The sequence below is a fragment of the Indicator indicator genome, chromosome 5 (assembly GCF_027791375.1).
Source record: "Indicator indicator isolate 239-I01 chromosome 5, UM_Iind_1.1, whole genome shotgun sequence".
Lineage (NCBI taxonomy): Eukaryota > Metazoa > Chordata > Aves > Piciformes > Indicatoridae > Indicator > Indicator indicator.
In genome coordinates, this window is record NC_072014.1 from 32566987 (window position 1) to 32594609 (window position 27623).

At 47.8% G+C, this 27623-nt stretch overlaps 1 protein-coding gene across 1 annotated transcript; it reads left to right on the forward strand.

Moving 5' to 3' along the window:
* Positions 1–3792: 3792 nt before the first annotated feature.
* LOC128967208 (TGF-beta receptor type-2-like) lies at positions 3793–27486 on the forward strand. The gene is made up of 8 exons (XM_054381253.1): positions 3793–3858; positions 7465–7657; positions 13976–14126; positions 17072–17274; positions 20942–21750; positions 21863–22004; positions 23235–23362; positions 27274–27486. The coding sequence occupies exons 1-8, from the start codon at positions 3793–3795 to the stop codon at positions 27484–27486; spliced, it is 1905 nt and encodes a 634-aa protein (XP_054237228.1).
* The last annotated feature ends 137 nt before the right edge of the window (positions 27487–27623 follow it).

Genomic DNA, 27623 nt, shown 5'->3' on the forward strand with positions numbered 1-27623 from the left:
AATTACCCTTTTACCCTGGAGCTCTTGCACTGCAGTGTTTGGCTTCCCATTGATAAGCCTGACAAATGACAGTTGATTTATACTACAGCAAATGCATCCCAGCAGTGGGGCAATTAGTATTTCCAGCTGGACACCACAGCCTGCCAGTCTGCACTGGCCAGGGGCCTATCACCTACATGGATTCTAGGAGCCTCAAGGATATACCTTAACCCAAGTGTTACCCTTCACTAGACAGGATTATTTACACCTGGATTCAAGATTAAGATAAATTTGACTTTAAAATAAAATAAAGGAAAATAAAAGATATTTCCAGCATCTCTTATGTGTGATTTAGAGCTATCAGTAGAAGCAAATTGTGATGGGGAGCTGATGAGCAGCTCTGGTAGTGGCATCTGCAGGATTGCTGTGCAGTGTCCCACCCTCCAGGTTCACCCACAACTTGGCCATGATTCTGAACGTGCTGAAGCAACATTGTACTGGATATACTCTGCCTGCAGCAAGACCTTGTTACCCTGTGGATGGAGCTCCATTTGTTCTTCTCCAGGTTCACAATTCCAGCTCTTCTGGGTAGACAGAGGTTCAAAGAAAGCCATCCCCAGCAGCTTCCACTCCATCTCCAGAGTCAGTGCTGATGAGGCCTGATGGTATCTGAAGGAAATACTTGCCTGCCTTTGCTTAGCCTGCAAAGAGCTATTGTCCTTGCCTTTTAGCATACGATGGCAAGTCTTCTGACCATGTCTGGGAGCTGCAGAGTCTACACCTCCAGGACCATCATACCTTACTACATGTCCTGCATGCAAAGCAGTGTTAAGGAGTTGGTGCTAGCAACTGGACCCAGCACAAGCATGCAGTCAGCAACAGGGCTGGCTTATTGCCCTGGTCTGGAGTCCAGGTGGGGCTGAGCATGAAGCAGTCACCTGAGGTGACACCAACTGAGGTGATACCAACTGATGGTCATTACTAAGGCATCTTCTTTCCCCAGTATCTGAGCATCTCCTAATCTTTTCATTTTCTCCAACACTACTGTTAAAGATGCTCTCTCTGGGAACAATACACTTTTCTTATGTCTTTGCTTCTGGGAGGCCTAGAGACATCTGCTAAAGCTCCTGGTCTACTGGTTGCTGTACCACTACGAGAGGCCTTTTCCTTAGATCAACAATGCAACACCCTGAGCTCTTGATACTGGTCCCTTCTCACTTCAGCCATTCCAAACCAGAAGGCTTGACTGTGTCCTGCATTGCCCTGGGGCTCCGTGCATCCCGTCAGAAAGACAATACTGCCAGTGTGATTTCATACTGTGTCTGGCACTGGAAATCCAGAGAAGAATTTCTTCTTCTCTTTTCCTGCTAAATTAGGAGCTCAGATCCCTTCCAAGGAATGGTTCTTGGGCATGCCATGACTACAAGCACTTCAAGGGTCTTTACAATTAATACAGGTATAGGTATTTCTTTAAAAGGATTCGTTGCAGTTTTCAGGTGGATCAGTTAATAAAATGCCATCTGTGCAGAATGAATGCCCATGTTCCCTGAGAAATGTTTGACAGAGCAGGTCACCAGTCAGCACAGCTGGGACACGATGAGTACCATCTGTCTGATGTTGCTTGATAAAACTTTCTGCCTGGGAGATTCTGAACATCAGCATCCAGCGTGGAAGAAACTGAATCAGCCTTGCTGTCTTGTCTTGCTGTGTAAAGCATTTTTTCCACACTAGATCTATCCCAAAATTAGCCCCAACCAGTTCATGATAGCAAAAAAGACCCTTCTTCTTACAATGGAAAGCAGCACTCAGAGCCATAAGCAATGAGCATTTGAATGAATCATCCTTCTTCAAATAGACTCAGGGTACAAGCATCAACAGAAATAAGACCAATGGATCCCCTGGGAGCTCAGTTCCTGCCATGTCTTTAATATGTCAAAAGGCACTCAGTGGTGGTAGAAAATGGCTACAGACATTCCCAACAGAGACAGAGCCTCTTTGCTTAGGGGTGAGACCTCCTCAACACACATTTACCCCAGTTTTGCCCTATGCTCACCTGTCTGTAAAATAGTGTCACAAATGGCCAAGCTTTTCTTTCACCCTTTGCCAGGGCTACTACCTCTGTGGCAGGCTGTGGCTCAGGAGGCAGCTTCTGCAAAAGGATGAGATCTCAGAGTGGGAGATGGTGAGCAGAGAACATTCCCCTCTTTGTCTGTTCCTCCATGATGGAGGAGCAGTTTTGTCCTCTGCACCTTGTCCCTACCAGCTGCTGAGGCTCCCTGGAGCTGTGCTGCAGTTTTGCCTGGGGCTATGACCTGAAGGAACCCTCTTGTGCAAGAGAGATCTCTTGAAAGGCGACACACAGACACTCAAGTTCCCATTGCTTTCAGGCGTGGAGGGAAAGCACTTTAGACATTGTCAACAGGAATCCTTGTTCTGTTCCTGCAAAAATTCCTTTTCAAAACCCTGCTCTTTCCTCCCTCCTTCCATAGCTTCCTTCTGCTTTAGAAGAATTGAAAGTATTCAAGTTGAATTCAACCTGGTTAGGCAGGACTTTTTGGTAGATCACAACACAAGCTACTTAAAAGATATTAAGAGATTAAGAAAGAAAGGAGAAGAACACACTATCTATCTATGCACAAAATATGGGACACTTGAAAAGAAGCAAGAAAGCTTTAGTGTCCGTAATCCCAGCTAGCCTCAAGTTCTCTCTGACAGGACAAATTATTTAATTACCATTAAATCCAGTCTAAATGAGGGCAAAGCTCAACTCTACATAATAATTTTAGCAGACATAAGGAACAGACAGTGCTGGAACAACTTGATGACAGCACACTGATGAAGAATTAACAGAACCTCTCTGCCCTGGCAGCTCGTTGTACAATGTCTTGCAAGCTCCACTTCTCCTGCGGAATCAAAATAATACAAGCACCAAAAAAAAAAATTACAAAGTAGACAATGATGGAAAGTCCACCCTAGATATGAAGAGCAGCTCCAGTGTGATGTCTCTTCGTGAGCTCACCACAGTCCTTCTAGCAGATGGTAACTCGAACGTGTGCCAGGAATTTCAAACACCCCTCAGGAAGTTCATCTAAATCATCAGCAAACCATTTGCACTTAAAACAGAGCAAACCCTGTTGCCCAAATGGGACCCAGATAATGTTTCTGACGTGTTTACCTACTTGAATGATATCTTGAAATTTCCATTCCATCTATTCATGGAGATCCAGGATTCCTGTAGAGTCTCAGAAATACACACATACCTGCATTTCAGAGTATAAAATGATGATAATAGTAAAGAAGGCCTGCTGTGCAGTAGTTTTACTTGAATTGCAGTACTTAAGACAGAAAAATATCAGCAGCTCACTTGCTTTTGCTGTTAGGTTCACTGCTGCTGCTTTTTCTATGTAGAGAGGACAACTCACCTCAGCTGCATCTTCTTGAGAATGAAATGCCAAAGCTGCAGTTAAATAGGATGAAGGATAGACTGTTGGTAGATCCAAAGAAATAAGAGCATCATAACCAATGTCAACATCATTGTGGAGTGGTTGACTCTTGACCTTCTGCTGTTCAGCTCCCAAACCTGCAAGTGCTGCTAAATCCTTAGCAATTTCTGCAGCAATCTGAGACAAGGTGGGTGGCCAGGCTATCACCATTCCTCCCAAGCAGCATGGGAGGTGGGAAGAAGGGGCTCATTTGTAAGACCAGGATTTAGTCAGAACCCTGTTACTGCAAAATGCTGTTAGAAGGGATGAACTGTCGAAGCCCCTCTGAAAACATGGCAAGTGAATGTTTAATCATCAGAAGGCACTTTCCATGGAGGACACGCTAGCAAACTCTACCACAGCCCATGCACACCACGCCATGGCATATGTGAACGCAGTACTTTACTCTGCAAAGCCCCAGATAAGCAGAGGTGCTGGCAGAGCTGCTAAAATTGCCTATGAACATTGTATTCAGCCGTTTTCTGTCTCCTTATACCTTGAATAAATTGCTCTGCTTTCCACCCAACAAAAAGAAATACCACGTTCCCCTCACACATCATCTGGGCTGGTGGGAGTTGCCGTGGTGGTGGGGCTATGGTGTGATGCTGGTGGAGATAAGCAGATAGGGCTGGGTGTATGTATGGTTTCGACTTGGACTGACCCCTGGCTGTGGGGGTCTTTTCCCTCCCAGACTCCAAACTTGGTGTCCAGGCTGTGCTGTTGTCTTGGCTTGCTCTCTCCAGTGTCATGCATGCATGACAAGAACAGCAAAAGAAAAGACAGAGGAATAGGGGCAATAGGTGCAAGGAAAGGGAATTACTGTACCTTCAGACACAGGATGGCTGCAATCTGTGGCTTGTCACAACTGCACCTGCTTGACTTTCATAACCCAGTACTTAACCAGCAGCTGCTGAATACCTAATGGGATAAATACAGTTATTACTGGGCAAACTCACAAATGCTTTTGTCTGGCAGGGCAGTTTTTGCCTGGCATGGTAACAGCTCTGAAATACCAGCCATAATTACACAGCAACCCACCACAGCCAGTGCATACTTGGTACTCAGAGAATTAAAAACCCCTGTGTTAAGTTGCTGACTTGAGGGACTCCTGCATTAACCTTCAAGCCTCCCTTCAGCCACTTTTTCCATGAAAGATGCAGAGTATCCCTGCTCATCTCCAAAGGGAATATGCATGCCTCCAGAATGGCAGGCAAATCTCACTTGTGGGCTCCCTCCTGGTTTTAGGACAACTTTGCTCATCTAGTGAGTTGCCACAAAGTTAGGTGCAGTGGTGGCACCCATGTGAAACTGTAAATTTGTCCACCAGCATTGCCTTCAGGGCTGGGAACTTGCCTCTTTGCAACACATCTGCCCCTGGGACGATGGCTTAGATGCCATCTTTATATTCAAATTGCAGCACAGCGAGTGGCAAAAGCTCTTACCTGATTGATTAGCCCAGCCAGGCCTAATTCAGCAGCTCAGCTTAACCTCGACTTAACTATGGGGCCAGGCAAAGCAGGTGCTTGGGTGCCTTAGGGGCTCACTGAAAAATAATGCAAATCACATGTAAACAGGTGTTTCTCTGCCACTAACTTTACTGATGTTTTGGTGAAGGTTAAGTGCATTGCTGAAATGGATTCAGAAATAGAATATTGCCAGACACTGAGAGAAGCAAACAAAATGGTACAGGACTGCGAAGTCTGTGTTCTATCTGTTCCATGCTCCTCAGCTCAACATCTCAGTGCAAACTGGTATTAATCAGAAGGATGCTGTCCATAGCACCAGAAACAGGAGTGCTGGACTGGCTCTTGCTGTGTTTTTCATGTTAAACTTTGAAGGAGTTCTCCAGCTAAAAGACAAACAATATGAATCACAGGATCAACCAGGTTGGAAAAGACCTCAGAGATCATTAAGTCCAACCTATTACCTAATACCTAACACCTCTTGACTACTAAACCATGGCTCCAAGTGCCATGTCCAATCTTTTTTGAACACCTCCAGGGATGGTGACTCCACCACCTCCTTGGGCAGCCCATTCCAATGGCCAATTACTCTTTCTGTGAAGAACTTTCTCCTCATCTCAAGCCTAAACATCCCCTGGCACAGCTTGAGACTGTGTCCTCTTGTTCTACCACTGGTTGCCTGGGAGAAGAGACCGACCCCCACCTGTCTACAACCTCCTTTCAGGTAATTGTAGACAGCAATGAGGTCACCCCTGAGCCTCCTCTTCTCCAGGTTAAACAATCCCAGCTCCCTCAGCCTCTCCTCGTAGGGCTTGTGCTCCAGACCTCTCACCAGCCTCATTATTACTGGGCAAACTCACAACTGCAACCATAACATGCTTCAAGGAGCAAGAGAGATCCATAAAATCCGTGGTTAAAAAGAATTAAATAAAATGTATCTTAAGTAATTTCATGCAGGGAATAAAACAGAGAAGACTTGCTTGTCTGGTACAACAGGCAATTTTTTGATAACTCTTTTCTAATGGGTTTCATGAGAGCTTGGATGCAAAGAAGCTGTGTGGGGAAGATCCTCCAGAAATTGCTTTGCATGTGGAAACGAATTTCAGTTCAGCCACTTCAGAACATTTTTTGTTTGTTTGTTTACTTTCCACTGACATGAAATCAGCCGCAATTGTGTTGCGTGCGGGATTGGTTAGCCAGTTACATAATGCTTAATAAATCCAAGAGAAATAATGTAAAACACATCACCCAGTCTGGGAAGAGTAACAGGATCTCAGCCAATGTCACTACCCCACCAGGGCCAAACATCTGAGCTGATGCTGGGGGGGTGGATGCAGGGTTGTGCTGCTGCATGATAGATGCGATTAGGAAAAAATGCTTGTGGCAGGAAAAAATGCTTATGGCATACTTTGAAGCCTTGAAGACAGCCCAACTGCCTGGGCAGATGGTGTGTGATGGGAAGGGGATATTGCAAAGCAGAACCCCTGCTCCTGTGGAGAGGGAAGTTCACCCTGTCCTGCAGGGCAAGGCATGCCCATGCCCATGCCCATGTGCCCAGCTCCAGCTGTAGCTGCTGCTCATGTAAGGTATTAATTCACCCTATTAATTTTCCTCCAAGTGCTTAATAAAATCATAATAACCCTGTAAATTGAAAGAGCAAGATTTGCTGATTACATTGTTTACTGCAGGCTATTTCTGCAGTGGCAGTGTGGAGAAGAGGGGACATTTCGCTGTCAGCACTGGTGGTCGCTGGGGAGTGAGAAGGAAGGCAGATGACCCAGGATGGGGCTGCCAGGCTAAACACAAAACAGTGGTGCTGACTTGCACCCCAAAAGATGGGGTGTGCAGGAAGCCGGCAGGTACTTCTGGCTCTGCAATGCCAGTGCTAGCTCTCCTAGGAAAGCTTTCCAACCCAGGGGTGCATCGTCCCAAGCACAGTCTGCTGCTGTGCATGATCAGCTCTCCTCCTCCTTTCTCACGTTTCTCTGCCTACTCTGCTCCCGTGCTTTGCTTCTAGTCCCACGGGAGACCTGCTGCCGCCTTCACCCACACTGTAGTTGAATACCAACAGAGGAAAACGAGGGATGAAGGGGTTAATTACTACAGGCTCAGCACAAGCCAAGTCTGTAAGTGACTCCCTATTGCTATTTCGAAAAGAGGCTGCCTGGAAAGGGAAAGGAAAGGGAAAAAAAAAGAGAGAGAGAGAGAGGTTTACTTTACAACCATCATTTCATCTGCAGAGTTTATACAATGGAAAATAAAAGCCACGGTACGTGTAGTCAACCATTTCTGTTTCATTAATGGTATGGAAATCGTTTTGTTTTTATAGGGGAAAAACAAACGTGAACTTGATGTGTGTGTGTGTGAGTGCGCGCCCCTGTGAAACTCCTTTCATTGCAAAGGGCAGAGCAGTGAAATCCAGAAATAAAAAATGACTCAGAGGCCGTAGGATCTATGAGTCAGTTGAGCTGTTGTTGTTTTTAAACACAAGCGAGAGCACAATATGGCAGATAATTGCCCGTGCAGCCCTCCCGTTGCAGGCGTCCCCACCAGCCCAACCGCCCGTCCTGCGGCAGCACGCCGGCTCCCTGCCAGCCCACCCCGGCCCTGGGCGCTGGCCAGAGCCTGCCCCGGCACCTAGACCTCCAGGACTCAAACCAGGATTCAGAGGGATGGAGCATGGGCTCCAGGAAACCTGGAGGAGAAGCATCCTGCTCCAGGTGGAGGAGAAGGGTCTGTGGGCATTCCCTGATTTCAAGTGCTTTGGGCATAAGCAAGATGGGCTGTTGCAGTGAATGGAGGAGACAAACGGCTACAAGGGCAGACAGAAGAGCACGGGGTTGGTCATGCTTCCCCTGTCCTTACTGACAGGCATGGACATCGACTGACTGAAATCAAAGGCAAACTGCTCCAGTCAAATCCTCCCCACCAAGTGTCAGGCATCGCCTAGCCGGTTCCAGGCACTCCAGCTCAGCCAGACAGTGTTGGCTTTGTATGACCGTGGGGTACCTTTGTGCAAAATGTCCCAATGCCCCAAAAGCAGAGTCATTACTCTGAGGAACAGACAACTTGCAAAAGGTACCTGGGAAATGATGGAGATTACCAAAGCAGGAGGACGGACAATATTCTGCAGAGCTCGTGTCTCCCCGGGGTGAAGTTAGACCATGATGTAATTTAAGCATCTGAAAGAGATTGGAGAAGTCTGTTGGTACGATCCTTACCCAATTTACTTTGTAATAGGACTAAGCAGTATTTGCTAAACACTTAATTTAAAGGGATATTTTCACAAAGGAAAAATAAGTGGTGGAATAAGTCAGTTACCAGCCTGTTTGAAGAAGGTCCAAGCAAACCAGAAATACATACTGCATGTCTTTCTGGCACTGGGAAGCACCGATGTCTAACACAATCAAAATCAGTCTTTTTCTATTCACCAGGAAACATTATTGGCTCATTGCTTGCTCCATACTGGACTCTGCCAAGTACAGTATTTATTATGCAGGGTGACGTGGGACCACATACCTGAGGGCAGTGAACTGAATGCAGGCAAAGTACTGCTGGGTTTCCTGGGGGAGTTGGGGGCTTGTGCCTTGCAGGGGCAAAAAATGGAATAATAAGATTTTTTTGGTTCCATTTGGTCTGCTCTAGCTCTCTTACTAAGATAAAGACATGGTGTTTGTAAAATACATGGATGGAGAAGAGCAGCTTGATACTAAAACCACATTTGGTTCAACAGCTGAAAGTAGCATGAGATCCCACCATTAGAAAACAGAACTGTGCTGGAGGAAGCTGAACTGCATCCAAAATAAAAGCACATCAACTTGAGGTCTAATTCTGGGGGGATCCTGCAGCACTGCAGAATGCCACAGCAGGACCAGGCATGTTCCAACAGATGGGATCTAACTCAAGCTGGAGCTAACTGAGGGAATTCTATTGCATGGGCCATGCTGGACAGTGGCAGTGGGGACTTCTGACTCTGCATAGGATCTCCTGGAAATCAGGGACATAGGGATTATCCTGACAGCCCATCTGCGGCACTGGAGTTGCTTCATGGAGGAGGCAGATCAGAAGTAATGGAGGGGTTGTTCAGCCTGGAGGAGGCTCAGGGGTGACCTTATTGCTCTCTACAACTACCTGAAAGGAGGTTGTAGACAGGTGGGGGTTGGTCTCTTCTCCCAGGCAACCAGCTCCAGACCAAGAGGACACAGTCTCAAGCTGTGCCAGGGGAAGTTTAGGCTCAAGGTGAGGAGAAAGTTCTTCACAGAAAGAGTGATCTGCCACTGGAATGTGCTGCCCAAGGAGGTGGTAGAGTCACCATCCCTGGAGGTGTTCAAAAAAGGATTCGACATGGCACTTGAAGCCATGGTTTAGTTAGTCATGAGGTGCTGGGTGATAGGTTGGACTTGATGATCTCTGAAGTCTTTTCCAACCTTGTTGATTCTATGATTCTGTGATCATCAAAGTCTTGGTGTTTTCACATGGGTCAGCAAGGGAGGAGAGCCCATCAGCTGTGCTGTTGTTTTAATCTTAAAGCCAAGTACTGTATAGAACAGGGAAGGAATTTGTTTGTTTTCATCATAATTTTGAGAGGCTCTGTTATTGTGTACGTCGTTAGCCACGGATGAACCCCCAAGGCAAAGCCTAATCCTGAACTTGGCGGTAGACAAAGGACTCACTGCTGAGCCCAGGCTCACCCAGGTGGGAAAGCAGGTCTCAGTACAGGTCAGGTTTCCATTAGGACACCTTTCTGGGGGTTTCCAGGAGCAATGTGGCTGGAGGGTTGAGATACAGATGCTCCTCAATCCTGCATTTAAGTGTGCTGCTGAACAAAGAAAGCTGAAGAGCATGGCAGCTAATCTCTCAGGCCTTAGTCTCTCCAAGTGCAAAGCCTGGGGATTACAGGCTGACTGACCTGCAAGGAAAGATGATGCAGTGAGCTCCCAGAGCCACTGCTCTAATGGCAAGCTGGGAAGCTCTCTGCAATTGCTGAGTTAACATCAGCCCCATCCCAGGGTGCTTAGAGATACATAGAAAAGAGGACACAGACCCCACTGTAGAGAATTTATGATCTAAAAATTATTCATTTTTCTCTATCCTTGAAATATCAAAGCCATTTAAGGGCAATTTGCTATTAAAAGATGGAACATAATCTGAAGGTCCTATAATGGAGGTCCTATGTGACCTTGGTCCTCCTTCCACCATCCACCAGGATGGAGAAAGCTGGGGAGGTGCAAGTGCCGTAGCATCTTACACCAAGAACCTCTCCTTAAGTCCATCTGGTATTTAATTGTCACAAAACAGCATGTCAGAGAGAGTATTCAAAGACTGAAACTGCTCATTCTGCCCCACAGGAGAAAAAAGAAAAAAAAATTAAAAAGCATTGCCTGCACAGGTCATCTCTTCAGCTGCAAAGTGTTTTCTCCTTCCCTGTGATGAATGCACCATGCCTCCAGCTCCACACCCTCCAGGCTTGCTCCTTACTGGGCAACCCTCCTTGGGGACTGTAGCAAGCAGAAAGCTGTAGCCAAAGTTAGGTGGTGCCTGACCCCCACCTGCTCTCCTGCAGCAGCATTGGTAGAGATGAGCTAATGAGAGCCATTTTTATCCTGCTGGGTTCTTACAGCTGTGGTCACCATTGGCAGCTGATCATCTGGCAAATGAGCAAAAAAGCTCATCTCTTGGGAGCTGACTGCTTCTGTGGCTGCAGTGAAGGGGTATGAAATGCTCTTGGAAGGCTCTTTTGGTTAACTTTTCTATGGAGGAAGAGAACAAGTTATTGACTATGGCAGTGGTGCTTCATTGGGCCTCACAGGTGGCCAAGCAGAGAGTATGGATGCCCTGTGGGCAGGCAGTGAGAGGCTGGAGGGCTGCCTCAACACACATGAAAAAATATCCCAGTGTCCTTGAGTGGTGGTATCACTCCTGCTGCTCTTGCAGGAGGGACTCTGGAAATTTTGGCATAGTTTTTCCCTTTATTCCTCTATTTGAAAATCATCTCATATTCTCTCAGTAACCTCTCTGAGGTTTTCAGTTATAGATACCAGAAGACTTGATCCCACTCTCATGCAGAAGAGAACAAGCCTCCCTATTGATAGGAAGCCAAGCTCACTGTAAGCCCACCTATTGGTGACTTCAAACCATCTTTCCAACTGTTGTTCCACAATAACTTTGACTAACTGCACTATTTATTGGCTCACATCACATCCTTATGGCTTCAATTTATTTTTGGAAAACTCAGCCCACATTTAATTAGTTTATAGTTTGTTCCAAGTTTTGCTTATCCAGCTTTTTTTTTTTTCCTGTTTTTTTGAAGTTTGTATTTTGATGTTTAGCATTTGCCTTGGCAACATCTGGAACCTCTTTATGGAAGTGTATTGTTACTTTTACTGCTCGTGCAGCTTTATTAAATCATCTGAGTATTAATATTGAAAGTGTTCATCTGGGTCTAATCAAGGCCAAGATGAGTGATGTGGCAGTTACATTGTACCTAGGAGCTAATGGTTCAAGGACACCAAGTCCTGAAAAACTCACAGTGGGCTTTCTGCTCTTCTTTATAGCTTCCTGGGAGAAGGAGAGGAGAAAAGAAAAGAGAGATTCCTGCTCTGACCTTTCTTGTAGAGCAGATAACAGACTCGCAGTCTGAGCTAGTTTAGAACAATTTGTCTCCAAAGAATTCTGTCCAGTTACCACTATATTTCTGGATCCTGTTTCCATATTTAACTCTTTCATCTGGGCTGGCTTCTCTGCTCTGCAGTGCAAACAGCTGCCAAGTCGAGATCCCCACCACACGCACCACTATGAAACTGCCAGGGCTGACGTTTTGCTCTGAGACCTCAAGCAAACCCTTGATATAAATAAGCAAACAATATACCTGGTGGCTATAAAGACAGGAACAGCAAACTTCATTGCTTTTCTGCATCAGCAGCATCTACAGCCTGGAGTTGTCCATTTGCTTCTCCTCCACAGGGGCCCCAAACATCCCTGGGATGATGGTGCTGAGCCAGTGGTACTGCATGAATGTGATGTGAGCACAGCACGAGCCAGGGCACAAGGGGGTTGAGCTGAAAGGATGAAAGGAGAAATATGGCAATGACACCACCAGAGCACAGCTCTAAAGGGGTGGGGTTTATGGGCAGAAATTAATTTACCTTCACTTTTCCATTCCCACTTAATAACACCAGTGGAGTTTATAGAGCACAAGGGCTGTGGCTGTAGATTGAGAGCCCCACGCAAACACTGGGCTGAATTTCTGCCAAAAAATCTCATCGTAGGGAGAAGTTTTACCTGAGCAGAGTGAGGCAGGAAGGCAAGGGTGGCTCACACTTTCTTCAGGTGCTTCAAATCCCAGCTGAAGTCACGATTTTGGTAGCTAACCCTTGGATGGATTTGGGGTTGGGTCTGCTGAGGTCACCCACAAAATCCCTGGGTGCTTCAGCAAGGCCAGAGCGTCCCCATGGACAGGATGGGATGCGATCCTCACCCACTCTGCTCCCAGCTTCCTCGCTGCCTTGCTTGGCATGATCCCTGCTGAGCTGCTTTTTAAGCCTTACATGTCTTGTTTGCACCAAAATCTCCTCCTTCCAGCTTTCAGATGCAACGAATATTTCTTCTGCAGCCAGGTTTCCCTCCACTGTTAACCTTGGCCCTAAGTACAAGGTCACAGGAGCTTGTAAACAGTTCCTTTCTGTGTGGGAGCCTTCCAGCAGCTTTCATGGCTGTTGCGTGGAGGGGGGTCTCAGCCAGCCAGGAAAGCAGGATGCTGTCAGAGGAGGCTGTACACCCTGGACTGGGGAAACAGAGAAATGAAATATATCTTTTTACTGTTGGGACAATATATATGTTAAAAAGGAAAGGAACTGTAGGATCAGCCATTGGCCCTGGGCAGACTGCAGATGTGAACAGCAAGAATGCAGGAGGTCCTGCAGGTTACCCACAGACCAAGGGGTGGATGTGGGTGTGCTCCTGTACCAGCAGGGCTTTGCTTGCAGGGGCTGAGGCTTCACAAGTCACAGCTGGGGATTTTGCAATTTGTTTCTTGTTGGAACTAATGGCTGGTGATGACAAATCCCTGTGATGGTTGTTGCAGCATAGTGAGGCACCACTTCCCTCCTCATAGGGACCCCGAGCACCCAGCTCTGCTGGGTAGCTTGGGGAAGCATGGATGGCCCAAAACTTTTCCTTTTTTGTGTGTTTTTTTTTTTAAAGATATTTAGCAGCCTTGAAACAGGAAGTTTAATTTTAGCTGGGATTTATCCCTTAACTGAGCATAGTTCATTCAGCCTTTGTATAAAAATAGAGATAATTTTGTGCCTGTGAGATACACACAGAGCAGCTCCACACAGGCAGTGGATATTCCTGCTGCTGCAGCCATACCCAGTGCTTGAAGGGCAGGAGAACATCTCATACTGGGCAGAGCGGGCAGTGGAGCCCTGGAGGAAGCAGCCCCTGTTGCCCCAGAGCTCAGGAAGTCTCAGTACATCGTTTATTGCCAAAACCACAGATGCCCAGGGAGTGGGTGGCAAACACATTTCCTGACTCGGGCTCAGTGAATGGGCAGAGGGTGGATGGGGAGGCAGAAGGAGAGGGGGAGGCTGGCCCAGCCTGCTTGTGCCCCCCTCCCCAGCACCTCTCTGCACACAAGAAGGGGAAAACCAAAGTCCTCAGGCATGTAGAGACCCTGAGATGTCCTTTTTCAGACACTCTGTATGAGGGGTGATGCAAATTTGAGCTTAGATTGTAGAGGAAGAAATAAACTTCCCTGTGATGTTAAACAGTACAGGAAACAGAGGGAGAAGGCTGCTCTTACCAGCTTCTTGTCTGGTGGGACCTGCCTCTGCACCACCAGCATCCCTCCATCTCCTCCAGGTTTTGGCACAATCTAAAGCACATTTGACTCAGCAGTGAAATGAAAGCTGTAAAAAAAATGCACAGAAGAAACGGGGTCGCTTCAGGTTCCTTCTCCACCAGCTGTTGAAATCACTGAAAATGGTTATTTTTCCCCACCCTGGGCAAGCACGGCCGCACTCACCCTCCACCACTTCTCTGCCCCTGCAGCCTGCAGTGCCGGCGCACGCCGCAACCTAAAGACCAACCTGTGCAAGTGGTGCGACTCCACACCGCCAGCCTGCGAGGAGAAGGTGTGCTACAGCAACTGCAACCTCAACTCCTACTGCGAGGACCCCTACGAGATCTGTGTGGCCATATGGTAAGCAGCAGTTCCCTTCTCAAGGGAGGACATGGAGAAAAAAGGGGTTTGTGCAGCAGCGGCTGATGAACGTCTAGGCACCTCTGCACTTGAGTAATTGCCCATGAGAATAATTCAGGACTTTCCCTTCCTCTCCCTCTGACTCCCTCTGACTATAATAAAAACTATAACCTGCAGTAAAAAAGAAAAAAAAAATTTAGTCTGCCCTGTAATTAGTACCAGTTTAGTGTCTCAATAAATTAAGCATTGAAGTGCCCAATATAAAACGTGGCAGGTTTGCTGTGGGACCTCTCAACTCCCATAAACCTCTGAATTTAGCTTTAGATGCTAAATCCAAGGGCAAAACCAGCAGCCCTGATCCCCCCCCCAAAACCTTAACATCCCTCCTGCATCAGGCTGGTGAAACACCAGTTCACAAGCAGGGGTGCAGCCAAGGTCTGTCCCCAATCAGTGCATGGACATCTGAGCTGCTAGCAAAGTGGGGTCTAACCCAAGTTCTTCCCATCCCCTGGGAAAAACCATTTCTGCCTCTGTGGGAGATGACTGTAAGGGAAACACCATCTTGCATTTCAGGCCAAGCATATGCCGCATCATTCAGCCCGGAAGAGTGCCTCCTCCAGCTTTTTGGTCCCCATGAGCAAAACTAAAAACACATCCATTTTGGTTCTGCCCAGAGTGATTTTCCTCCTCTTTCCCTTTTAATTTGGCTGCCAAAGTGAACAGCAGCCAAGCACTTATCGCTAGGCTTTATCTCAACCTGCTAATTAGCGTGAATGCTGTACGCCCCCCTTGCAGTGGGAGTTTCCCTCAATGTAATTGTTGCATTATAGACTTAAAAGAAAAAACAACCCCAAAAAGAAACCCAAACAAAATCCACCCCCTACCCCAAATTCCCCTACACACACATGGAGAAGGCACCTTACGTTCTGGGTAGGCAATCTAGCATCTCACTGGGTTTTCCCATTGCCAGCCTGCATGTACAGGAAAAAGCAAGACCCCTGCAGCATAAATCTCTGCACTAGGAATGCAATCCCATGGCACAGGACGGGGCTGCACCTTTCACTGTGTAGTGGATGGGACTGAGAGAGCTTTAGGGTCACAAATAACTAGCCTCCTGCCAGCATCTCCCACACCATCTTAAGATGCATCCTAAGATCTCTGCGGGCAGGGCTATCTCCAAGCCAGCCTCACTGCCCATTCCTCACTTGTCCTGTGTGGGTATCACAGTCACAGCAGCAGCTTTAGCTTTAGCCTCACACCCATGAGAAACATACTCACATCCTCCAGCCCATCCAGCCTGGGCAGCCCACAGAGCCGAGGGATCGTACCCTGCTAGGGCTCTTCTGCTGGAAGCTCCTCTGACAAGTTACCTGGCAGCTCCAAGAAAACACAGAGAAGACTTAAACCAGGGGATTTTACCAGGGAGAGGACTAAAATTTGCTTTGTTCCCCTCACTTTTATGTGTGACCTCCCAGCTGACCTCAAAGGAATCATGAAACCTCTCCATACCTTCACCTTCCCATTTTCTCTCCAATAGGTCAGGAAGCAAAGGCTGTCCCTGGAAAAGTAATTAGTGGCTGTAATTTCTTTTGAACATCCCCAGGAACAATTGCAATGCTCACCAACCACCCATAGCCTGTGTGGGGCTGGTCATTCCCCGTCACTCTTCCTTACCCCAGGGCTGCTCTCAAACGCAATCAGTGCCAGCTTATCTTACTTCCTCTAGAGAAGGCTCCAGAAACAAGGGCCGAATGCTGATGCTTTGCTCGCAGTTCTTAATTAGCCACTGGCTCTACAAGGCAGGCATTGATCATCTCTGTAGAAGGGCCACAACCTGAGTTGCATTTCCCCAGGGGTACTGGCAAGGCAGGAGCTGCCTGGCATGTCTCATGTGCTATGCCAGCAGCTACCATTAGCTCTGCTGCAGCTCGCTGAAGACAAGAGGCTTCATTGCAACACCAACAGCTGCCTCCTAATCCCATCCCAAGCTCCAGCTTCCTTCATCTGTCATCATCTGCCCCACAAAGGGACATAACCCAGTTCATTCTTGGCCATTCCTGAATCCACCTGTGCACCTCATTTTTTAAGAACACACACAATTTCCTTCTGAAACCTTTCCCTCACCCAGTGAGTAGAGATGAACAACTCCACCATGCACCAAAAGAAGGGAGCTCACATGCACCAAAATATGATTGTGCTGGACCCTCTAGCCAAGCCCCTTCATGTTGAGCCAATGCTGCTCAAATCCCTTCGCAGAGCAGAGTTTTCCCAGCAAAACAAGCACCCTGTGATTGAAGGGCCAGATGGCAACCAGAGCCAAACCCATCCTTTTGCTCTACCTGTGACACTTTCCCATGCCTTAACAGGAGCCCAATCTAGGTGCTGCTGAGCAAAAAATGTGAGATGGGAGAAGGAACTAACCTGGCTGCTGAGCACAGAATCATATCATAGGATGGTTTGGGTTGGAAGGGACCTTAAACAGCTTCTAGTTACAAGCCCTCTGCCATGGGCAGGATGACCTTTCATTAGATCAGGTTGCACAAAGCTCCATATAATGTGGTCTTGAAGACTTCCAAGGATGAGGCAGCTGGAGTTAGTAAGAGAGGAATTTTGTTCCCAAACCCATGCAGGGCACTCAGCCCCAGGGTTGGCACTACCTGATGAAAGGTGAGATTTTATGAACTGGTGGATGATCTACAGGAAAGAATCGGAGTCTGGCTCACATCCTGCTATTGGCACGTGCTAAACGTTTCTCTCTTCACCATTTGGGTGACACAAAGGGCTTTAACAAAGTCCTCCCAAAGTATCAGAATTCTACTGCAATCAAGTCACTCCCTCCAGGGCTTAAAACGAATGATCTTAAAACCAGGTTTAAGAAGGCATGCGGGTAGCGCAAAGGCCGAGCTGCTAGGCTAACGCTTTGTCCACTCATTTGGCATGCTCAGGAGGCAGGACAACGAAAGCATCAGGATCAGCACCCTCTGCCACAACCCTCATCGCCCCATCGAAAACCTCATGGTCCCCAACTACAACACCTCGCGCTGCATCATGAGCCACCAGCCCAGCGAGGACGCCATCATCTACGTCTGCGGCTGCGTGGACGAGCAGGAGTGCAACGACAAACTGATCTTTGAAAACCACACCAACGGTCAGTGCTTTGGTACATGGTGTTTGTGGGGGGAGAGCGCCCAATGCTAATGACAGATAACTTCTATTTCCGATAGAGCAGGAGATGCAATGCCAGAAGGAGCTCTTTCAGCTTCTTTGACCTCCCCATAGAAAAGCTAAGTAAAATTTGTGCCCCATTCCTGAGCCCAATACTTTGTCTGCTGCTAAACCATCCCTCCCAGCAATGTCTCCAGCTTTGGGGTGGGAGATGCAATGCCAGAAGGATCTCTTTCAGCTTCTTTGACCTCCCTATATAAAAGCTAGGTAAAATTTGTACTCCATTCCTGAGCCCAGTATTTTGTCTGTTGCTAAACCATCCCTCCCAGCAATGCCTCCAGCCTTGGTCTGGAAACATCAGGTGATGGAAAATCCACCATATCTCTCAGTATGTTGCACCCTTCAGCACAGGGCAAATCGATTAGGGAACCCAAAAGCTGATGTCACCTAGCATGAGTCAATGCTCTGAAAGCTTTAAATAAATCATGCTGGAGCAAATCCTGCCTCGGCACACTCACAGGATCTGCTGGCATCCACCACTGCTGCAACCCAAAAGGTGGTGGTGCTGCAGTATGGGGCTTGGAACATGGCACTCCCTTCCTGGCTGCTCTCCCAGGGATTTCTCCAGCAGCATTTCTCTTGAGCAGGGATGGCCAGAGCTGCTCCATTGTTGCACATAATATGTGAGCATGGCTCGGCATGCCTGTAGGTGCTTCTGTCGATGGCTGGAGATCCAACAGGAGCTGTAAATCCACAGGAGGGAAAATTAAGAACCAGCTAGTTTCTGTGCCTTGGGAAGGTCATATACTTTGGAAACGTTTCCAGCTAGATCCCAATTTTTTGGGGCTTTGTCCAAACCTCCCTAACTCCAAATGGACCAGGTTTATCCAAGTAGCAATCAGGAATCTTATCTGTAACAAAAGCAAAGTGAAACCCCTCCAACTTTCCATAATTACAGAGCAAGGAGATGCTGAAAATCAGCCTAAGCACAACCTGCAAGTCAGCGGTAGAGTTTCTGCTGCAACATAAGGAGAAAAGAAAAAAATCCACATAAAATGCAAATCTCAGAACAAACAGGCCACTTTCAACGAAGGCACACCATGCTAAATTTGGCAGCTCTTTGCTGCTTCCCAAGCCAAACATAACAGGTACACACACTTCTAGGGAGAGATACTCAAATCCCAAAGCTGATTCTGGGATATGTAATTTCACACAAGAATGACAACTGCCTCATTGGAAATGCCACCCTCACCAAAGGCTTCCAGCAACACCCTCCTCCTGCCAGCCGGTATGTAACGTGCTGAAACTCAGAGTGAAAGCAGTGGTGGCGTTAAATAGTTATCTCCTCTTGATTTGGTTTGTGGAGCCAGCTTGGCAAGCCCCAGACTCAGAGAAGCCATTGTTTACATCCTTTTCTTCTGCTTGAAGGGATCATTTGCGTTTTAAATATTAACTTATGGTCATCTTCAATGGTATAGACAACTGAGGAGCAGAGAAATGTCTAATACAGACCAGAACTTCTCTGGTGGCTGAAGTGGGCAGGTTTGGGTTTTGGGTTGGGTTTTGGTCGTTTTTTTCCAATTTCCACAAGGATGATCAGAGGGCTGAAGCACCTCTCCTATGAAGACAGACTGAGAGAGTTGGGTCTATTCAGTCTGGATAAGAGAAGGTTCAGAGGAGACCTTATTGTGGCCTTCCAGTATCTGAAGGGGGCCTACAAGAAAGCTGGTGAGGGACTTTTTAGGGTGTCAGGTAGTGACAGGACTAGGAGGAATGGAACAAAAATAGAAATGGGTAGATTCAGATTGCATGTTAGGAAGAAATTCTTCACCCTGAGGGTGGTGAGACACAGGAACAGGTTGCCCAGGGAGGTGGTAGAAGCCCCATCCCTGAAGGTTTTTAAGGCCAGGCTGGATGTGGCTCTGAGCAACCTGATCTAGTGTGAGGTGTCCCTGCCTACGGCAGGGAAGTTGGAACTAGATGATCCTTGAGCTCCCTTCCAACCCTAACAATTCTATGATTTCTGAAGCCCTGCTTTCAGGTCTGGGCTATTGGGTCTGACACTAGCCTAGCACCAGGGCTATAGGGGATCCCAGAGCTCAGACACCACCCTAACAAACATTGCTTCCTAAAGCCATGCGAGTAGGAGACTAGTAGAGATGCCTTGGGAAGATACTGGGTAGGGTTGAGCTTGCAGAGTCCTCTCTACCCCTGCTGAACAAAAAGGTGAGCCTGGCCCTGGAGGTCCACCTTCTCTCAAGCAGCGATGGAAAGCCTCACACAAAGATGCTTGACGAGGCGTGAGGTTGCAGACACACAGTTATCCCACAGTTATCGCTGGAACATCTACGTTTGCTCTCCACAGAAGGGGTCTAAGCATGCTGGAACTCCTGCATATCAAAGGGCTTGCATCAGAAGGGGCATTCTCATGAAGGAATTTGCTGAAGTTGTGTTAACTTCCCCTTTCCAGGACTCATGCATGCAACTCCCTTACAAATATCTCTTCTTTCTTTAGGGTTTCAGAGATGGGATCTGAAGCATCGGGTAAATCCATTAAAGCAGTAGGTGATATCCAGGCCTAACACTTTCCAAAACAAACATATTCCAGAGCTAGTTATTGATTTATATCGGTTTAGGTTGATCTTGTGGTTTGAACCTGATGCCTATTTTAGAAACGCTTTCACAGCCTCACAGAAATTAGCTGCAGCACATTTTTTTGAAATTTGCCAAGGAAAATAGCCAAACACTCTGTTTTTCCAGAGCCTGAATTATGATCTGCACACACTGAGGTCAAGCAGCCAGAGTTTTGCTTATGGAATGATTCTTATCCCTCTTCCCTTGGGTTATTATACTTGGCAAGAAAACCTCTGAGTAAGATTTTACTTGAATATCTCTACTGAAGTCAGCATGTTTATTCCAGGAATTGTGAACATCAAAGGATAAGACAATTATATGTTGTGTGAGAGTTAGGGCTTTTTGGGTGCATCTCTCCACCCCCCACCTCCTCCCCCAAGAAGGCTGACAGGGTTTTAAAAGAAATAAAAGTAGCCGTGCCTTGTTGGTTGATAGGGGTTGGTGTTATAAGGTGTTGAGTAAGGAGATGCCAACACTGTCAGACATGGCTAGAACAATGCTCTCCTTTACACTAATTATCGTGCAAAGCATTCCAGCACTCCCCTAGGCTGGTGGTGCTGTGTGCTGCCCACCTCACCAGCATCCGTCCTGGCTCTTGGTGCACCACAGGGATCCAGCAAAGCTCTAGCCCAAACCCTCCTCATATTTGCTCCTTGTGAGCCTTGCCTCAGCTTTATCGCTGCTCATCCCACCCTGGCTCCTCTCGCCCTGCGCTGGAGAGCAGACAAGCTTATTTGGTGGCAGCAGCAGGGTCTCAGGTGCCACAAGGCCCAGCCCAAGCAATGCCAGCCAGCCTCCCCATCCCTTACTGATAAACGAAGCTAAACTTACAAGCAGAAACCCTCTTAACAACTGCCTGCATCTGCGCTCTTTACTGGGATGGGCTTGAGCGCAGCGCACACGGCGGCCCTGCAAAGGGCTGTGCCTCATTAGCGGCTCCGCAGATTTTCCTCTTCCTCCCCACCTGTTGAAAAGGAGCTGTTGTAGACCCGTGGCCTTTGCTTTCCTCCCTGCAGGCTACTCCATGCTGCAGAGCAAAGAAGTGATCCCGGTGGCCGCCATCAGCCTGCTGCCCCCGCTGCTGGTGGCGGTGATGATCACGGTGATCTTTTACCTCTGCCGCACGCAGAAGCGGCGCAAGAGAGCCAAGGCGTGGGGTGGGAAACCGGGACAGCCCCCGGCGCTGTCAGAGGCCGGGCGCTCTGCTGAGCGGGAGGAGAAGATGTCAGTGCTGATGGATGAGAGCTCGATCAGCGCCAGCCCCACCTGCACCGGCAGCCGCACTGCTGAGCTGCTCCCCATCGAGCTGGACGAGATGGTGGGCAAAGGGCAGTTCGCGGAGGTGTGGAGGGCCAAGCTGAGCCATAGCCGCTCGGGGCAGTATGAGACGGTGGCCGTTAAGATCTTCCCCTGCGAGGAGTACTCCTCCTGGAAGAACGAGAGCCAGATCTTCACAGATGCCAGCCTCAAGCATGACAGCGTCCTGCGGTTCCTCACTGCAGAGGACCGGGGCTCAGGGCCCCGTCGGGAGTACTGGCTCATCACCGCCTACCACAGCCGAGGCAATCTCAAGGACTACCTCTCCCGCCACGTCCTGAGCTGGATGGAGCTGCAGAAGATGGCAGGCTCGCTGGTGAGTGGTGTGGCCCACCTCCACAGTGACTACACCACCTGCGGCAGGCCGAAGATCCCCATTGCCCACCGAGACATCAAGAGCACCAACGTCCTGGTGAAGAGCGAGCAAGAGTGCGTGCTCTGCGACTTCGGCATCGCCATACGCCTTGACCCTGCCCTGACCGTGGACGACTTTGCCAACAGCGGGCAGGCAAGTACAACCTGACAGCCCTCTCTGGACAGCCCTCTGCAAACTATCTCTAGCTGCCCTGCCATCAAAGTCCTCAGCTAGAAATGCTAATGCCTCTCCTCTTTTTGGGCAGGTGGGCACTGCCAGGTACATGGCCCCAGAGGTCCTTGAGTCTAGAGTGAACCTGGAAGACCTGGAATCTTTCAAGCAGATGGACGTCTACTCCATGGCCCTTGTTTTGTGGGAAATGGCTTCCAGATGTGAAGTGGTAGGAGGTAGGAGTGTCACACGGGGGTTGCTACGTGCCTTTTTACTCTCTTCCTCTCTGTATAGGACATGGCTCACCTCATGTCTCTGGAGGTGGCATGGAACCTGATTTGAAGTGGTTCAAGTCTCTGCAGGGCTGCAAAGAGCTGACCCTCCCCTGTGACTGCCTGCCCTATGAGTGGTGACTCAAGGGGGCTGGCTCAGTGGCCAAAGAGCAGGACAGGACCCCCAGGGGGTCATGTGGTCCAGCCCCCACTCAAAGCCAGCCAGCTGCCAAGTCACATCTGAGTCAGTGTAGGCGATGCAAAGCAAACCAAGCAGGAAGAGCCAAAGCTACCTCCCCATCCCTAGCCACAAGCACTTTTTTTTGTCAGGCAACACCAGCATTTATGTTGCAATGGGGACTCGCAAACTCCAGCCCCTGACAGAGCCACATCCCCCCTCACTTCCCAGAGCCACATCCTGGCATTTGAAATAGTGTGTAGCAAAACATTTAATTAACTGCCCTACTGTTGGCCCCTGCCTGCCCTTCTTGCCTGCTCCACTCTCCTTTTAGCTCTCTCCAGTTTCCTCCCTATCTCACCTACTTGCAATACAAGCCCACAGGGATGCAAAAAGCTTCAGCCCTTGGCAAGAAAGCTTCCCCAACTGCTTTGCATGTCCCACACTTCGTAGTGAGAGACCCTTACCTGGCACAGATGTCCCATCCATCCGTTGTTCCCAAGCCAGCATCCCAGGACATCCCTCACCATTTGTATTTCACCTGCATTCACATCCAGGCAGGAGCTGGCAGAAACCAGTATGCCTCTCACCTCTGCAACAGGGAGTGTCTCCTAGGTCTCCCACAATACTAGGTTGCTCTTCTATAAGGGCTATTTCCTCATCCATGCCTGCAGCAGGAATGTGGTTGCTGGTACCACAGTCACTTCTCCCGTCTTTCATCAGTGCAACAGATTTTACCTGTTGAAAATGTATCAACCAAAGACAGATCATGTCCTTTTAGTGCATCTCTTGGGTTCAGAAAGGTGGTCAGATGGTTCCTCAGTCCCAGCTCTGAAAGCACCCTCCATGTGAAACCGCAGCACTATATTTCTGTGTTCAAATTCTAAGTTGCTTCCAGATCCATTTGTTTTTGCAGGCTGATAAAGACAATTTTATTCTCATCTGGTGGACTGTAGCAAAACTATTCACTGAATGTGTTAAAAACATCCTGTAATGATGCTGTTGCTTCCTTGCAGAGGTAAAGAATTATGAGCTGCCTTTTGGGTCAAAAGTCCAGGAGCAGCCCTGTGTGGACACCATGAGGGATATTGTGCTGCATGGCAGAGGGCGACCTGAGATCCCGAGCAGCTGGCTGGTGCATCAGGTAAGTCAGGAAGTAGGTGGTTCAGAAAACAGCAACCCACCTTACTAAACCAGCCTGAAAAATTGTTAGAGTTGTAATCAAAGCAAAAGTAGACAGAACTCCTGGGCCCTACTTCTAGCTCCATTTTGGCTGGCTGAACCCACATAAGAGCCCCACAAGCCCCACTTCCCTGACATATAAAAGCCACCAGCCAGGGGTACAGCAAAATCTATTCATCAATAGTCAGTATTCATGATGCTTCCTGATCCTAAGTGATGGCATTCAGTTATCTTAGCAGGAAAATGGAGCACTTCATTTTAGGCTCTTCTGCTGAAACAGGAAACCATTTGAGTTCACCCCACTTCTCTCCTAGCCATCATCCCTAGAAAGCCATGGCTTAGAAAACATGCAATCCCTTGCACACAGCCACCTCATAGCATGGAAAAAGGGCAGGAAGGTGCATCCGGCAATCTGCCTGCTGGTTGTGGAAGTTTCAGGCTCAAAATTACCTCTAGCATGAGAGGTCATGACTTGCCATATAAGACTTCCACTCCTACAAGGAAAAAGCAAACCAGGAAGCATCTCCTTTGAGTGAAACAACTGGGAAATACACATGAAGCTGAAAGCAGAGAACCTGCTAGGCTCAGGTCTTGCAAAGGGGAAGTCTTTCACCGTCCTTCAGCTCAGAAGGCCTGAAAGCAAAGAGTTTCAACACAGAAAACATAACCAAGTGCTCTAGAATATGAACACTTCGACACTGATGAGAGGTGCTCTGTTAAAACCACCCACAAATGCACCCAAAACAGTGAGCTCCAGAAAACACGGCTACCTCCTGGCCCTGACAGGGTCCTCTCTCTCCCAGGTCCAACACTTTCTTCCATACATTGAGGACACAAGGGGTAACATTCATGCTGACTGTGATTTTTCAAATCTTGCCTGACTTTTGTGCTTCCCAAATTACACATCTTGTGTAGAAACACCATCTGCTGACCAACAACTCAGTTCATCTGCAAGACAAGCTGAACATTGAGCCTGCTGGCTCACCCATCCTTGCAGCCTTCATTGTGTCCTTTTGTCTATCCACCCACAAAAACACTGCTACTGCTTCTGCTCTGCCTGGACAGCACACAAAGCCAGGCTTTTCTAAAGGAAAAACATCACTTCATGATCTTAGGAGGCTGTGTGTTCCCTACAACATCTCCTCTCAAAACCATGTTTGTCCAGACTCACAACTGACCCAAGTGACCAAAACTGCTAACAGCATCAAATGAATCTGTGTTTTCTGCTGGACCATCAGTGAAATTCAATCAGTGAGTCCATTTCTGAAGTTCACTCAGCCTTTTTTCTTGAAGGTGAACACAGGAACTTCAATCTGCACTGCTGCACATTTGAAGCCTTGGAGTATTCATATTAGACATTCACCTCCCAGGATCTCTGATAAACTTTGAAACCACAGGAAAAATACACAGAGCCTTGAGCTGTCAAAAATCACACTCTGACAGAGCCTGACCATAACTGTGCTAGTTTTTTTGAGCTGAAAAGAGGCTGATGGCAATCACCTCTGAGAAATAATGTTGCTGTATTTGGGCTGGTCCAGCATGTAAACAGAGCAAGGCTTATAAGGCAGTAACTTTTACTACACCCTCTGATGTCCACTGGGGAAGAGGAACAGAGAAGCTACATTGTGCTCCTGAAAACTTGCCTCCAACTCATCTTAGCAGAGCTAGTAACTCCTTACCAGCCTGGCATTACACGATCTTCTGGGCATTTTGCAACCAGTCTCCCCAGGATGAAGCATAGGGCAGCACCATCTGCTGGGAAGCAGCAGAAGGCCACCGTTTTGTGCCACTCCGGGGGTCGATGGCTTCCCGCAGGAGGAAGCAGCGGGCAATACCAAGACAGGGTGACAAATGCTTACCTGAACAGGAAGTATCCACCCACGTTTCCATCAACAAAAATAAGTTTGATGCAGAACTTCAAGTGCTTCTTCCACATTTCATCCATCAGGTTCGCTCTCAGTCAAGCGAGGACCCACATTGTTGGCCACGGTTTAAGACTTTCAGCAAACATCAGCATTATTTTCCTTAACAGAGCTATCTCACCCAGAGTGCTGCCTGGCAGCAGCACCAGGGCAGGTGTTTGCAAGTGTTATAGGCTAAGGACTAAATGTCCCATCATAGAACCGCACAATAAAGGCAGTTAAAGAAATGTATCCCCGAACTTTCCCAGATAACTTACAAACACCTTCACAGCCCATGCTTCTACCTCGCTTCACACCTCAACACATTCCACACACACACAGAGAAATTATTAGTTATTAAGTTCAGGTAAACTCCCAGATCTGGTTCATGAAGCAGCTGAACAGACTGTTGTCCTGGCACAACAGCAGGGCTGGTGCAGGACAGAAAGGAGCATTGGGAGCTTAAGTCAATATTGCCACTAAAAATACACTTGAAAAAGTCAGCATCCTTTGGAAATCTGAGATAGCAAATATAAAACCCACACTAAGTCCACTTCGTAAGCATAACAAGATGTTCCAGCTGTACCAGTCAAAAAGAGCATCATCACTACTTACAAGGTGAACTGCAAATAAATGTCATGATTTCAGGGCAGAATAAGCACAGAAAACGTAATGACTAAACCATCTGACAGTGCCATGTTCTGTTTGGAAAATGGCTTATTTTAAAAGCTTTGGCTAAGCTAGCTCATTTTTGCATGTTAATCAATTATCCTCAAATCCCTTCAACTAAGCTAATAAATGAGTGACGTAAGAGGTACTGGAACACACCATCTGTCAGTTTTACTGCACAATCCTGTGCTCTCTCTCTCTGTGTCCATTGTGGACAGTGGAGAGTGGCAAATTCAGAGCAAGGTGCAGAAAGACAGATGACACATCTCTGTAGGAGCTGCATTTTCCTCTTGTGTTGGTCCATATGAGACTTTTTGGTTCTCTTAATGACAAATTAACAAACACACAAAACCCACTGAAAACCAAGAAGCTTTATTTAGAATAATGATTTTTCCATAGCATTGCAACCTTGGTTGACAATGATGCAAAAAGCAATAGCACATGATAGGAATTATATAGGCAATGGAGGGTTCAACATAGCTTCTGGTGCTAGCTGTTACTAGCTTAAGAGTGAGGAAAAATATCAGCTGAACACTGCCATGTTGTTTCTAAGCCCAAAACAATGAAACTCTTTTCAGAGCACTACACAAATTGATTAAAAATATCTTACTGGGAGATGTAACCACTGCAGCTGAGAGGAACCGAATGTGCTCTGGAGCACACTGATAATTACCCAATCCCACCTAAACCAAGATACTATTTTGTGGTGAGAAAAGTTCAGCTGCACACTACTGTGAATATTTGGCATGGTACACCCTTTCAGGAAGCTGCTAAAAGAAGTGGTCAGATAATAAGAAGTTTAATTCCAAAGTTGCCTTTGAGGCCTCCCTCTCCTCTCTCCTCCATCCCAGTTTAACAGCCAGGGCATAGGCTTGAAACCCAGAGACCGAGGCTCAGCTGTCAGCCTGCAGGTCACCATCTGCACCTCTACTCTCCCTTTGATTTTGATCTGAACAGGTAAGGCTTGAGACAGGAGATGGATTTCCTTCTGGCCCCTGTTTAAGTCCCACAGTCAAAAAAACACAACTTCCAGGCAGGATTTCCAGGGAGCGTGAAAAATGCCTGGGACCAGACGCCAGGTGAGCAGAGGCTGCTGCTCTCACACAAGCAGCACTGGCAATGGTGCAAGCACTGGCACTTGCACAACTTACCAGGGCTGTTTCCTCCCGTGCTTACGTTTGGCACACCCCCCCATGTTTCTGCAGGTAGCCGACAGATGCTAAATGACTGTGATTGCATTAGGTCAGCTTCTAGCCCTGTTCCTCCCACTTTCAGATCTTAATTTCAGCTCTTCTGACTGCAGGGAATGCGTTTTCTGTGCGACACCATCACGGAGTGCTGGGACCACGACCCCGAGGCTCGCCTCACCGCCCACTGCGTGGCCGAGCGCTTCAACCTGATGGCACAGATGGACTGCGACGACATCCTCAACAACAACACGGACAACGAGGCCAGCAAAACAGCTTCTCCAGGAGGGGAGCACCAGGACAGTGACGGGAGCAGAAACACGCAGTGACACAGCAGGCAAAAAGCCTCACCAGGAGGAGCAGCAGGATAAGCAACGAGCATTCAACTCATGGGGAAAAACCTTTGCTGCGTTTTTCCAAGTGGAACTAAGATCGAGTGCATAACTTATTTATATAAAGACCTGTT

Excerpts from the sequence above, each read along its gene's own strand:
- LOC128967208 (XM_054381253.1), top strand. The coding sequence starts at position 3,793 with ATGGAGGACACGCTAGCAAACTCTACCACAGCCCATGCACACCACGCC. Across the intron at positions 14,127-17,071 it reads GAGATCTGTGTGGCCATATG|GAGGCAGGACAACGAAAGCA; the intron begins GTAAGCAGCAGT and ends TGGCATGCTCAG. Across the intron at positions 21,751-21,862 it reads ACTTTGCCAACAGCGGGCAG|GTGGGCACTGCCAGGTACAT; the intron begins GCAAGTACAACC and ends CTTTTTGGGCAG.